The sequence below is a fragment of the Xiphophorus maculatus genome, chromosome 24, assembly GCF_002775205.1.
Source record: "Xiphophorus maculatus strain JP 163 A chromosome 24, X_maculatus-5.0-male, whole genome shotgun sequence".
Taxonomy (NCBI): Eukaryota; Metazoa; Chordata; class Actinopteri; order Cyprinodontiformes; family Poeciliidae; genus Xiphophorus; species Xiphophorus maculatus.
In genome coordinates this window covers 5,374,378-5,388,880 of record NC_036466.1, presented here as the reverse complement: position 1 = coordinate 5,388,880, position 14,503 = coordinate 5,374,378, and the positions used below count along the sequence as shown (strand labels likewise).

General features: G+C 41.4%; 1 protein-coding gene across 1 annotated transcript; it reads left to right on the top strand.

The window, feature by feature from the left end:
- The first annotated feature begins 621 nt into the window (after positions 1-621).
- On the top strand, positions 622-13,051 carry LOC102234567 (sodium/myo-inositol cotransporter-like). Its single transcript, XM_005813104.3, has 7 exons — positions 622-692; positions 5,436-5,521; positions 7,150-7,311; positions 9,250-10,139; positions 10,251-10,446; positions 10,896-11,023; positions 11,112-13,051. Exons 4-7 carry the CDS (start codon positions 9,500-9,502, stop codon positions 12,317-12,319), a joined length of 2,172 nt encoding a protein of 723 aa, XP_005813161.2. The 5' UTR covers positions 622-692; positions 5,436-5,521; positions 7,150-7,311; positions 9,250-9,499; the 3' UTR covers positions 12,320-13,051.
- Positions 13,052-14,503: the final 1,452 nt, after the last annotated feature.

Here is a 14,503-nt window from a genome sequence, read left to right as displayed (position 1 = left end):
TCTCCCACACATCCGAGTAAAAGGCGAACTGAGCCCGGGGGCGCCGGAAACTCCCGAGCTCCTTTCAAATTCAAACCGTGCCACCTGAACAGCTCCCTGTTCTCCTGGGACGTCTCCTCCTCCGCCGCGGCGCCGCGCGTCCTCTAGCTATGTTCGAAATAAATAAGTGAGCGGAACGGCGCCTGCGCCTGTGCCTGCGCCTGCGCCTGCGCCTGCGCCTGCGCCTGCGCCTGCGCCTGCGCCTGCGCCTGCGCCTGCGCCTGCGCCTGCTCCAACCTGTCGCAGCATCCCTCCGCTGTGTCAGGTCTGACGCCTTGTGATTACGGAGGGCGAGGACGACGGAATCCAGTTTGGGACGCCAATTCCCAGTCAGAACGGCTCCCGCAGATTGCGCGGACATAAAGGTGAGTCTCCCTGTGGTTTATTTCACAAACTGCTCTCTGTTCACATCCGAGCAGATGTCTTCCTAACCCTCATTGGACCAAACTGTGAGTATCCAACCAGGAAGCCCCTCCTCTCCTCTCCCGTCCCCCCCAGTGAAACCAGTCTCGGCTCCCTCACAGCTGGAGGTCCGCAACTCCTCAACAACTTGCCTCCATGACCGGAGGACCTGTTCTAAACATAACTTCAGCGATGAGACGGAGGATGTTTTTCCTCAGCGCTCTGCTCTCTGCAGCTGCAGCGTTTTGCCGGTAATGAATCATTAAGGCTCTGAATGTGGAGTTTAAAACGTCCAAGGAGTGTGAATCACTGAGACGTTTTCCTGCAGGTGCCGCACTTAAAGGTTTCCCGAGAAGAAAAGCCTACACCAAAAAATAAAAAATAAAATAAAATACACCAACATCCATTCTGAACCCCAGTTAAGGTACATATAGTGTAAAGGCGGCTGACTTTCCTCAGTTTGACTGTAGTTATTCAGTAATTAGTGCCTCAGCTGGTGGTGGAAACAATATGTTTATTATGAAGTTACATTCCAAATGCAAAGCACTGTTGGTATTTATTATTCTTACTAAAACTAAACATTTAACTATGATGTAAAGATCTGTGGCAGTCATATATCTATTTTAATGATGTCAGTTCTTGCGTTAAAGTGTGAAAAAAATCACACTTTTCACATTTGAGCTTTAACTGCTTCTGAAAACAGCCCAGGCTCTTTGTTGGTAATAAGTTAACGGGTTTTGTTGTTGTTGTTGTTGTTTGGAAAACGAGCCATTTCCAAAACCTCCAAAATGTAACGTCACAAATCAGCACCTAGCAACCCAAGTGGAGCTCCAGCAGCTTTTGGTGTCGCAGCTCTCTGTGCTGTACAATGGCTGCTGGAAAAGACGAGTGTTTTGTTGTTCAGGAACCACTTTCTGCATCCTTGGTGGTTGTGCAGGGGGCCCCACTTCTGCTTTTCCAAGGCGTACAGTTGTAAAATTGCATATTTGTTTTTTGTCATTTTCACGTGCGAGTGTATACATTGAGCTGCGGGGGGCGTGGCCAGCAGCAGCTAACATGGATTTAAAGTGACAGGAGGCCCTAAAAATAACTCTAACTATAGGCAGAACTGAGCAAACTAAAATGTCATTATCTAGGAAGGATTTTAACCTGTTCAAGGAAGCATAATAGGTTTCAAATACATCAATTACTAATAATTTTGTCTATTCATACTGACCTAAAACAAGAGAAATTTCATCTGATTTAACTTCACACAGTGAGGATATGACTGTAGGTAGCAAAAGTTTATTCTCTTGGGTTATTGCTGATATTTTTCCATTTTGGCATCGTGTCAACGTACAACTTCCATGCACCAGACCCGCAGACTGCCGAATCCCCTGGTTTTTATCAACGCTTGCAGACGACAAACTGATTAATACGGTGCTTTAGTAGAAAAAGCTCGTCGACATGCTTAACTTGTATCTCTGATGCATTTATACTGTGCCTCAAAGAGCATAAATATTCGCAGCGCGCCGAGGTTATTTGAGTCCACGCGCATTCACTGTCACTGAGGTCAGCTTGCTCGCATACAGCAGCTGACTGCCCTTCGTCACTCAGATTGTCCAGATGACTGCGAGGACCCAGGAATGACTGGATTAACCCCACAGAGAGACCAGACAGAGGCCGGGTGGAGGGTTAGCGAGTCCTCCTCCAGTCTTCCTTTTACTCTTTCGTTGATCGTTGCCACTTTTTGTGCACCACAGAATCCACTCTTAGCCTCGCAGGTTGCAGGATGTCGTCTGCTTTCAGTTTCTTGGTACATTTTAATTTGGAAAAACAACCTTTTTTTTCTTGAAATGTTCTCCTTTTTTTCTGTCTTTTTAAAAACTACAAACCGCAGCCTCCCTTTGATTTCCCCTTAGATTCGAAAATGATTTGTTGAATATTTTATTTCTATGTTTCATTATCTCTATTAATTTTCCTCCTGAGTGCCCTTTATCTTCCAAATAGTTAGGCTAATTAAAATAAAAAACAGGCAGATGTTCGCTTCTACCCGACGCAGGCAGGAGGGACCGGAGGAGTGCCTGCTGCGTTGAAACTATATTGATTCAGAACAGGAATTAGATTTTTATTTTATTACTTTACAGATAATCTTATTTCTAATAAAAACGCTGCAGGGTGGGAAAGTTTAGGCCTTTCCCAGTTTCTTTCAGGATTTTCTAGCAACGTCTGCATAGCTTTAAAACTAACAAATGGTTAGTTTTATCTCTGCCTCCTTTAGCTAGGACATTGTGACCGGATCCTCAAAATACTTTTTTCACCTCCAGTCCAAGTCTTCAGTCTTAACCAAAGATGGCTGTGGGATGTCCTTATCTTCTCTTTCTAAGTACTCAATACATTTTCCAGGACTTTCTCGATATCAACTTAAATTCCCACACCAGTTTTTGTTTCTGCCACCAAACAAACGGGCCAACAATTCAACTCTTTAGTGTTTCAGATGCTCCCAGAACCTGATCTAATACCTCCATCCTTAGATCAGCTGCTTGCCACACTGCTGGAGTCGCTAATAGGTCCTCTGGTTGTTGCCATGACCGCCAATGATCATCAGGTCACAACTCTTGGCATCAACCCCTTCCACCACATCCAGCTCACTTCCATATGAGAATCACTCTTCAACAGAAAGTCTGATTCTTGCACTGTGTCATTATACATACGAAACCAAACCCATTCAGATAATATGGAATATTTCTGAATAGTGGTTCATATGCGAGGTTACAGAAGAAAACAAAAAAACCGACAAGAATAAAGGAAGGATTTGATTTATACTCCCGCATCCATCTGTCAAGTTCTGTCTTTGCTCTTGGAGAAAATGCTGCGCTGGCATTCGGTTGTCAGCATATTTGCGCGAGTGTGTTGAAGTCGGGGTGTGTGTGTGATATAGGATCGAATGCTCCCCAGACGATAAGATGCCTATATTTAAAATAACCGAGAGAAACTGTGGGGAAAGGACAATGAAGGTGTTTCAGAAACAGAAGAAAGCGGAAGACGTTAGACCGAAGCTTCCTGTCGCTCTGTTTGCTTTCCTTCTCTGCGAGTTTTCAGATACAGGAACACATATATATATATTTATATATATAAAAGAAAGACTTTAATGTCTTTGCAGATGTGGTTGTTCAAAGGGAAAGCATCCATACTTGCCATGGACAAAATTTCCATGGCTCAACCCTCTGGGGTGGCTGCTCTATGTGATGCCTGCAGGCAGGGCAGTCAATCAAATCCACTTTGTCTATGAAGTCACCCTGCTGTAGGTCGCGCAGATTGACGTCCTGAAACGTCCTGCCGAAATAACCACAGGATCCTGGAGAAGAAAATAACTGACCTCCACTTAAGCCATGAACCCGAACCTCAATTTACAAAAGACCAAATCAAGTTTTCCAGCGAAGGAAAACGGCGTTGCTGTGCAGGAGTGACCAGCGGCTTTCTCCTCGCGTCGTACAGTTTCAGGTTACGTTGCGCATGGAATAGGCGACTCTGCTGAGTGACAATGTTTTGCCAAGATTCTTCGATGTCCACGTGGGTTTATGGATGGCTGTGGTGTGGAGGGTTCGTCATGAAGTGCTGCCCTGGAGAGAAACTGAAAGGTCAAGGTCATTCAATAATCCTTCGTGCCTTCTGCGCTTAGATTTCCTCACTCTACCTGAGATCCTGTCCACACTGACGCAGTCTGCAGCCTGTCTGCATCAAGCAAGCGGCTATTTTTATTTTTCTTTCTTGACATGTGTCTTGCTTAGACCTCTCTATGTCAGCACTTGAAGGATAGCTGTTAAATGTGGGTCTCTGTTGAGATTTTGCTTTTCCCACAAAGGGAAGAAAAGTTTGAACGTCTTATTTCTGTGGATGCTCATTTTCTGTCTCAGTATTTTCTGACTCGCACTTTTGCTTCAGACTGTGAGAGAGTCCCACAGTGCCTCAGTCTGTCAGAGGTTTATTTGCTGAGGTCACAAAGCCGCGAGTGTGTGTTTCAGCAGCTTCTCTGTCAAACACACCACACCAAAATACCCTTACTGTCTCCTCGGTACAGTCCACTTCACGCTTTCTCACACATTTTACCATGGCAACAATGCCATCATTCATGCAGTAGTACTGACATAGGATTATAAAGATTTTTTACGACTTATTTCACTGTTAGCAGCGATGACAATCAATGGCACCGCCCACTGAAGAAAGAGCTAATTTAGAAGGAGAGAGTCTGGAATAGTTCCTATGGGAAAAGCAGCTGAGATAAAACACAGAAAGTCCAACTTTTACACTGAACCTTTTCTTTTTTACTCCTAACTTTAACCCCACCAAAATATCCCTTTAACATCAGTAATGACATTTAGAAAGTAGCAATGCTGTTCTAGAGAAACAGGGAAATCTTAAACATCAACACGCAAGGACAATAAGGGCATTAGTGAAAAATGGATCCCAAAAACAACCCTTGATGGTTTAAGTGAGACACATTTTGTTTTTAAAAGCAAAAGCATGGTTACAAGCATGAGACACGGTGGTGGAGGTGTCATGTTTTAAGAATGTTTCCTGTAACATTCTCAAGTAGCAGTACTTTGGGTCAGTGATGAAAATAACAATGGGTTCATCCTTCAGCATTTTGTCACAATCTATCTTTCATATGCTATCTAATGAACAGGATATTGCTGGATGTAGCATAAAATAAAATAGCCTGCATGCATACCATTTCTCAATCTAAGGTTAAAATGTCAATTGTTGTATTATGTGACATCCTAAACGGTGTACAACCTCATTCTAAACCAGAGACTGTAGGCGCTTCCACATTTCTTCCTGTTTTTCCCAAATTTAATCAGGTTTTTCAGTAACCCCGGGGAAATCTTCCTGCTCACGCTCACATTTACACACATACACACTCTCTCCTTGACGACGATAAACATGTTGGGAGTGATATTTTTTGTTTCCTTTTCCGTCTGCCTTTGATTCCCTTTGCCATCTGCTGTCGCCAGCAACTCCTCAAGCCACAGCTCCGTTCGGAAGAATGGTGCTTCTGGTCTTCTCTCTCAAGAAATCTCTCCTGCCCCTGCCCCCTCAGGTAGGAAATTTACCATTTTTTACCATCAACTCCTTATCTTCCTGTTATTCCTTTAACGATAATATGGTGTCTTATTAATCTGAAGTCCACGGCTATCAGCTCAGAGTATAAACGGAGTTGTGTTTAGCTGTTTGTGTCTGTCAATCATCCCAGCCGAAGCATTGAGGACTTGCGGCGTTGCTGAAGGATGCAACTGTTTTTAATGTGATGCGTTGTTTTTGTTTTTGTTTTTCTCAGCAGGGAAGGCCGTCTCTGCACATTTGATTGACACTGCCACTTCCTTAAATTTCATTTCGGTGCTTTTACAGCAACAACAAAAAAAAATATGTCCATGAATTTTTGATGGGTGAAGAAAAAAAAATAAGCATTGCCTCTCTTTTTTCAGGCGTTTGACAAGATGTTCAAAGCCTGTAGTGAAATAATTAAAAAAACACACACACACACACATCTAGATGGGCTTATAGTTTCCAGTCAGTCCACAAGTCCAAGGTTCAGTCATTTTCAAACTGTAGTTTTGTTGAAATAATCGACCTTAAAGAGTCCAAATTATCTTAAAAATAAGCCCCACATACAATAATATTCTAAATAATTTCTCTTCATTTAACATGGGATTATCACCATCTACAGGCCAAGTTGTGAAACGGCAATAATCTACTGTACATTGAGATTACTAGATGAAGTGATCAAGGACATATAGGGAAGAGAAATGTTAATTCGCAAACAATATTTGCTTTTACAAACCTGTTGACTAATATTATTTTGGAGTTTTTGAGCAGGTAATATTGTTAGGCCAGTACCACCAACAAAATTAAAAGAAAAACGGCGACACAGCGCCTCCTGGTGGTCAAATGTGAACATAAATTATTGGTGGCCAATAATCTTATTTCATCAAAATGCTTTAATGTAGGCTAATGTAATTGTGGGCTTAAAAATTAGATCTTTAATGGTTTTTAATGGGGCACAACATTGTAATATTTTATTTTAGGCTAATCCGAGGACTAATTTGGAGATATATGATATACAAAACAGCCAAAATGCCTTGAAAGAAGAATGAAAAATATATAACAGCAAAAGAAAATCTCTCTGATCTCTAGATTTTGCAAAGGAAAAGTATCTTACAGAAAGGCCTGGGTTAGCCGGTCAGTGAATTTATAATCAAGTGTTTGTATTTTTAATTTATATGGAGCATTATGTCTGTCTATCACATTATGGACAGGATGTAAATTGTAAACCACTTACGAAGCTGCGGACAACTAATCTCGACAAATATGTAAAAACAAAATGTAACACTAGAGGGCGCATTAGTTCTTGCCCAGGTGTGGGATGCGAAATCACATCTTTAATATTGACTTAAAACTGTAAGTAGCGACTCAATTTATGTACATTTAACCAATGTTTCAGTGTCTACAATTATTTATGTCACTACATCAACTTTTGTTTTAGTGGTTTAAATCACCCGTGAACATTTTACTTATAGAGGACAACAGGTGACGGATGTATTGTTGTTCAGGAAGCAGTTTAAAAGCAGCTGCGGTGATTTTTAGTAGGCTGAAGGTCATGAGGGGTTTCCCGTTTGCGTTCACTCTCCTGACCACAGAAATAAATGAGAGCTTTCTCGGGTTTTGCAGCGTCGTGGGTCTCCTCCCACCCCATCCTCACGGCCTACTCAGGTGACGATGCTGCTGCTGTGGGCGGAGCTCTGTCTCCTATAACCTGAGGGACCCGGTAGTTCCCTGCGCAGAGGGGCTCCAACCACTCCACCTGTGAACTATGTGTTAAAAGAAACTAAGGTAAGTCTCATATATATGTTGCATTCAGCCGGTGAGTTCCCTCTTGGTCTCCTAGAAGAGTTTCAGAATGCATTGAGATAATTCTTACATTTCTGTGACATATGCACCTATTCTCTTGTAAGTTACAAGAGACAAAATAGCCACTTTTAATCAGAACCGTGAGTTGGTAGATGTTAATGAAACTTCAAGCTGGAAGAACCCAACATGGACCATTTTCATTGATTATAATATGCAGAAGCAGTGCGTTTTGTCATAAAAATACTCCAAAGTTTTTTTAGTTTGTTCAAACTCATAAGAAGTCCCAACAATATTTATTCTATTTTTATGTTTATTTTTTGTGATAGTTTTGTTTCGTTTTAGAATTATGCCATCATCCCCATCTTTGTTGCGTCCTTCCTTGATATCTTAACTTTTTGTTTTACGTAGTACAGCTTTAGAGAACGACAATAAATCAGTCAAATCTCAATCTCCACCTGTTGTTTGTGTTGTGTAAAGTTGGTACGAGCAGTGTAGCACAGCTAGCTATACAAGAAGTTAGAACAGAATTTTGACATTTAAATTACTTCAAAATTCCCTCTTGTTGACATAGCAAAATAAAGCTGACACTGCTGACCTGAGTTTTTCTAAGTGTTTCAATTACAAACAACTGCTTATTTTTAGAAACGTGTCGCACCTTTTTATTTCAAGACTTTTGCAGTTAAAGTCTTCCGAACATTGCTTTGAGCTTCGCTGCAGCGTGGAAATCAAACACTCATTCTCACTCACGGCCATCTGAGAACTGTCGACAGTAGCCACTGAAAACCTTCACAGCTGAGTAAACGCTCAGGTGTTGCTGTAATTAGAGCCCACGTTTGCAAATGCGGAAACTTATTCCTGGAAAATTCACTCGGAAATTTTCCAGAACTGCGGAAAATTTCTGAATGTGCACTTTCATTTCAGTGCATATTCCTGCCCAGTTAACTCGATTTTCTACAAATTATCTCTTATGGAGAGTATGTCCACCTTGTAGCATTTCCTGCAGCAGGATGCCATTTACAAACCTGAGGTTGTTTCCCGTCGACTTTGCGCTTCTAAAGCTCCAGACCTAAATAAACAATTTTTTTTTTAGCCTGTAAATTCAAGAAGTATCACTTAGAGTTGAGGTAATTCGCTAAGGTAAACCCTTTAACATTTTTGTACTAAGATACCAAAATGTCACTAGATAACACACAGCAATTCATTCATGCTTGGTTTTAGTTCTGTTGAAGTTAGATTTGCGTTGAGACTGCAGCTTGTGCCCATCTGCAGGAAAACCAGATGCTAATAATCTGGTGTAATCTTATTTGACAAACCACAGGGTTTTCACTTTCAGTTGACTTCTTTTGATCTTTCTTCCACGGCTCTTTCAAACAGCAGAGCAGCAACTCCAACGTGTTCATATTATGATTTCAAAGAGTCACACTTTTGTGTAATCAACTATTTGTGGTCCTCTGGGCTTTTGGCTTTGGCGTTTCAGTTTGTAGAGTAAAGTAAAAAAATTAACAGCTATAATGTGGTTTATTTAACTACATATTTTTGATGTGGGTGTTTTCAAAGTCATATTGAAGTATGACTTTCAATAGATTACCAGTAACTTTTTTAGTTACTGGTAATCTATCTTAGTTACTTTCCAAATCAAGTAATGAGTAATTAACTAAGTTACTTTTTCAAAGTAACTATGCCAACACAGAGCCTTCCTGGCTGGTCGCTGCATGCTGTGCGGTTTATTTTAGCATAAGCTGCACGATGCGATGCCACTGGTAGTAAGATGAGTGAGAAACCAGTCGAAGTTCAAAGAAAAGCCTATTGAGCTATTGATTCAGACCACTTTATAGGATTAGAGTGAAATGTTTGGTGCAATGCTTAGGTCTACGCAATCCTACTAAACACTATTCAATCGTGTTTGTATTTTTCTTGCAGGATGTGAACTTTCTCCTGATTTGATGAAACCATCCACCAACCTTTCTGTGAGCTGATAAATGTTAAGCCACGCCGACTTTCCAAAGCGAGCCATTAACTACTAAAGCTCAGAAGTTAATTGCAAAATCAGATTCTTACATGTGATTCGGGAAATTATATCTTAGGTCATTGTTTCTGTAAATGCAGATCAAAACTTTGTCTGATTGGCTCAAAAGATAGGTCATCTAAGCGATCTAAGAAGTCTTCAACCATGGCTACAAATGCCACCATGGAAGCAGCAGACATTGTTGTCATCGTAATTTACTTCATCCTGGTGCTGGGGATCGGCTTCGCGGCAATGCGAAAATCCAACCGAGACACTGTGAGCGGCTACTTCCTGGCTGGTCGCTCCATGAACTGGTTCGCCGTGGGAGCGTCTCTCTTCGTCAGCAACATTGGAACTGAGCATTTCATTGGACTCGCCGGGTCAGGGGCCGCTAGCGGGTTTAGCGTGGCTGCGTGGGAATTCAACGCTCTACTGCTGCTTCAGTTACTGGGTTGGGTGTTCATCCCTGTGTACATTCACTGTCAAGTCTACACCATGCCAGAGTACCTGTGCAAGCGTTTCGGAGGGAAGCGCCTGAAAGTGTATTTTGCGGCTTTGACTCTGGTGCTTTACATCTTCACCAAGTTGTCTGTGGACCTCTATTCGGGTGCCTTGTTCATCCAGGAATCCTTAGGGTGGAACCTTTATGTTTCCATCATCGTCCTCATCGTCATGACAGCTGCGCTGACAGTCACTGGAGGTCTGGTCGCTGTCATCTACACAGACACAGTCCAAGCAATTATGATGATCGTCGGAGCGCTCTGTCTGACAGGCATCGGCTTCGCCAAAGTCGGAGGCCTTGAAGGTTTTGCTTCTGTCACTTTTTCCACAGAGTTATACTTTTTTTTTCTTTTTTTAAATCAATTTACAGCTAAAGTGATGGATGCTAATGCTTGGCTTCTTTTGTCCGTTTTAGGGCTAAAAGAAAAGTACATGCAGGCCAGTCCAAACATCACTGCCATTCTTCTGTCTTCACCTAATCTGACATATTCTGAATCCTGTAAGCATCATCTCCACCCAAAAGCAAATGCTCTGAAAATCCTGAGAGGCCCAAAAGATCCAGATCTGCCCTGGCCTGGTTTCTTGCTGGGTCAGACGCCTGCCTCAATCTGGTACTTTTTCTCTCTTACATTTAATTCCTATTCCACAAACTTCTCAAAAACAGTCTAACTTTAAATCACAATCCAACCCCAATGAGCAACTGAAGCAGAATTAAGCATCGCCTGTAGTTTCTGCCTTATAACTCATTACACTGAGCCAGCGTAAAAAAAACAACTAATCCAAGTCTTAATTTGTTAATGAGACCTAAAATGCAGATGATATCTGGAGATTATGTTTAAATGATTTTATTTATACTGGCACTCTATGAAAGCCAGAGTGTATAAAAAAGAAAACTGTGTTTGTTTGCCATGTTTTGTGATTTATTTTACCAGTGATTTCTTGTGTTAAACCAGAGTCAGTGCTTGCTTGATTTGACTTCTAGTTTACCAAAAAATGGATGATTTGTTTGCTTTTTCAAATGTTGCTTCCCTATTAAACAACTTCAAAACATGCATTCCAGGTACTGGTGTGCAGATCAGGTGATCGTACAACGAGTTCTGGCCGCAAAGAACATTGTTCATGCCAAAGGGTCAACCATCATGGCAGGTTTCCTCAAAACTCTCCCCATGTTTGTCATGGTCATGCCAGGTAGAGACATCTTATTGCATTTTGATGAACTAAATCCCAACTGCTTGAATCATCCATAACCTCCTGTGTGTGTTTATCTAAATTCCAGGGATGATTTCCAGGGTCTTATTTACTGACCAGTTGGCGTGCATCGGCCCAGACCACTGCATGCAGGTGTGCGGTTCTGCCGCCGGCTGCAGCAACGTGGCGTACCCTCGCCTCGTCATGTCGGTGATGCCTGTCGGACTTCGCGGCTTGATGATGGCGGCCATGATTGCTGCTTTGATGAGCGACTTGGACTCTATCTTCAACTCTGCGAGCACCATATTCACGCTGGACATTTACAAAATGCTGCGAAAGGACACGTCGCCCAAGGAGCTGGTGATAACCGGCAGGCTTTTTGTCATCCTTATGGTGGCCCTCAGTATCGCTTGGGTGCCGGTTGTCATCGAAATGCAAGGGGGACAGATGTTTTATTATATCCAAGAGGTGTCTGATTATTTAACGCCCCCTGTGGCAGCGCTATTCCTGCTCGGTGTTCTGTGGCAGCGCTGCAACGAGACCGGTGCCTTCTGGGGTGGAGTGGTAGGCTCTGCTCTTGGCGCTCTGCGGTTACTCTTAGCCGTAGTTTACAGAGAACCGTACTGCGGCCAGCCGGATGAGCGGCCGTCCTTCATCAAACAAATCCATTTCATGTATGTGGCGGCCATCTTGTTTTGGGTTTCAGCTATAACGACTATCGTCGTGAGTCTCTGCACGCCTCCGCCGGAAAAACAGCTAATCAGAACTACCACTCTGTGGGGGTTAAGGCAGAGAATGAAGTTTAACACACTAGCAATAGATCAAGGTGAAGAAAACCTTAACAAAACAAACGTGACTGAAAATGGAGGTGGTGTTGTTGGTGAAGAAACGCTCCATAGCCACCAAACGAAGCTTAGGAGCACTGATGGTAGAGATGAAAACACTCAATCGGCCAATGGGAACATAATCCCAGCCCGGTCATCACTACAGAATGACTCGTATAATCTGATAGCTGAGCCTATGCTGGAGGGCGAGGGAGATGGGAGAGAAGTGAAGGATGTGGAAGAGGGGAAGGAGTGCCGTTTGGGGGAAGGAGGAGACTCTGCGAAAGTTTGTGGGGGTATTTGTGGCCGCCGGAAGAAATCTTCGCAGAGTCGGGTCATTACAGCTCAGGAGCAGGAGAGGATTGTAAATAAGCTTCTTTATGAACCTCCCAGAACCAGAATCATACTAAACACAGCACTGGTATTGATTTGTGTGATTGGGATCTTTCTTTATTTGTATTTCTCCTTATAGACAGCAAAAATTCTCTTAAAACGAGGTACTGCTCCTAAATTTATTCCTTATCTCCCTGAATTTACTGTAATTTTATGACACCATGTTGTGGCATATAGTGCACTTACCCCACTTCAGATATTAATACTTCCAAGTCATACACAAAACTTTTTAAAATGCTTCTCTATCATGATATTGACTATAGTTGGTTGCTGTACATCTTGGAGTGCTGGCAGCCGGCCTGACACCACCAGCACTTTATATTTTGTCACATGCGTCTAACAACAGTAATGTGCGTTGCTCTTACAGATCACAGCTAAAGCAAATCATCTATTTTTAAAGATTTTCTGTACACATTGTAAAAGCAATTTCATTCAGGTACTGTGTAATTTTCTAAGAACAAATGTAAAATCTGATGATCCTTAAGGTATTTACTTTAAAACCTACACTGATGGATGCAAGTGTGATTGTCTTGATCGCAAAACATCATTGTGAGCTGTAACCCAGACGAGTAGTTTTTATTAAAATTTCTATTGCTCGCAACTTTTGACATATTTTCCAGAATGTCCAACACAATAAAAATAAGACTGAAATTAACACTATTGAGTGTACAGGCTCTGAAATTTAACATTTTTGTTTATTTTGAACATAAGTACTTTGACTGGGTTCAGTGAATCAGAGGAAATGGAAAATATTGAAGGTTTTTGATCCGATGTTCTGACAGAGACTGATTAAATGGCATCGATGTGAACACACTGTTGGCATGCACGGACTTATTTGGGTACTCTAATCCTTGACCACACTTTTGGTTTTACTTTTGACCTTCCTACTTTTCAAGATTTTCTTAATTTCCATCTAAAATAAAAAAAACCCCACAAAAAACCACAAAACAACCACGAACCATTGATGTCAGAGAAACCCTTGTGACATCAATTAAACACCACCAGCCAATCACAGGACACCTTCCTGCACCAGTGGAAACTTACAGATTTGAAATGGAAAGTTACTTGTCGACGTTTACACAACAAGACCCATTTGCTGAAAATTGTACAGCTCAGCAACAACAAGCCAACTCAAAGTACTTTACATGATGAAATGGAAACAACAAACAAGCAAAAACATTACATTGCAATGGCACCTCCAAAGAAATCTCACCAGCAGTTGTACCTTCTTGAATAATTGAGCTTTTCATTATTTCACTGTCAATATGATTGTTGACCAGCTTTTTTAAAGGTTCTTGTATTTAAAAAAACCTCATCCTAGATTATGTGTGTTCTCGTCTGTGAGAATAAGATGCGCATGAGCACATACTCTTAGTGTTTGTGGTTTAAAACCAACAGGTTGCTGGGAAGTAACATGGCTATTTTTATTTATTTCAACCACTTCCTGGAACAAACTGGGTCTGGTTGACCCATAAAAGGCGTGAAGTGTAAATGTAACGTTTAAAATGCAGCACCTGTTTTGGGAACAATAGTGACGTGCGCTGCTTTATGAATGTGTGCCAGTAAATCCCCAATTCATATTACATTAAAAAAAACTGAAGAACTTTCCCATCAGTCCATCTGAGGGTTGATTTTTGGTGACCTCTGGAAAAGTAACACATCTGAACATTTGCTTTACAGGTGCTGCTTAGGAAATTGCTAATCTAATGTGTGTATTTACATTTATAAAAGATCAACCAAGTTGGGTTGGAGGCCATCGTCTGGCCCATTTAGTTCTGTTGTTATTAGAACCCATCAAGGCAGACCACTGAGTTACACTTTTACACGTCAAACCCATGCAGTTTATTTCCTGTCTCCATGATTCTGAGAAAATACTTTTTTTTTTGCAGACAATTTGATTTCATGCAGTGAGTAGCAAAACCTGAAACATGGTGAGTTTCAGTTTTTAAAATATATGTATGTATATATATATATATATATATATATATATATATATATATATATATATATATATATATATATATATATATTATTTTTTTTTTCCTGGAAGTGAGGTGCAGCAATCGAGAAGCTTCAATAGGAAGTAAGATAGTGTGATTGATAAGCACTAAGATCTCATAAGTAACAATCTGACTCAATTTTCAAGACACTATGACTTGTATTAATTTGCAAACCTTTTAGAAGACTTAGAGCATAAAAGGGTACATATTAAATAGAGGAAAGGGTCTCAGTGTTAAATTGAGGCACAAAATGTTACTCTTTT

What these genes read in the sequence shown, in the direction of transcription:
- LOC102234567 (XM_005813104.3), top strand. Translation starts at nt 9,500, where the DNA reads ATGGCTACAAATGCCACCATGGAAGCAGCAGACATTGTTGTCATCGTA. An exon ending in CAAAGTCGGAGGCCTTGAAG is followed by an intron (nt 10,140 to 10,250) that starts GTTTTGCTTCTG and finishes TGTCCGTTTTAG; the next exon opens with GGCTAAAAGAAAAGTACATG. An exon ending in GTTTGTCATGGTCATGCCAG is followed by an intron (nt 11,024 to 11,111) that starts GTAGAGACATCT and finishes TCTAAATTCCAG; the next exon opens with GGATGATTTCCAGGGTCTTA.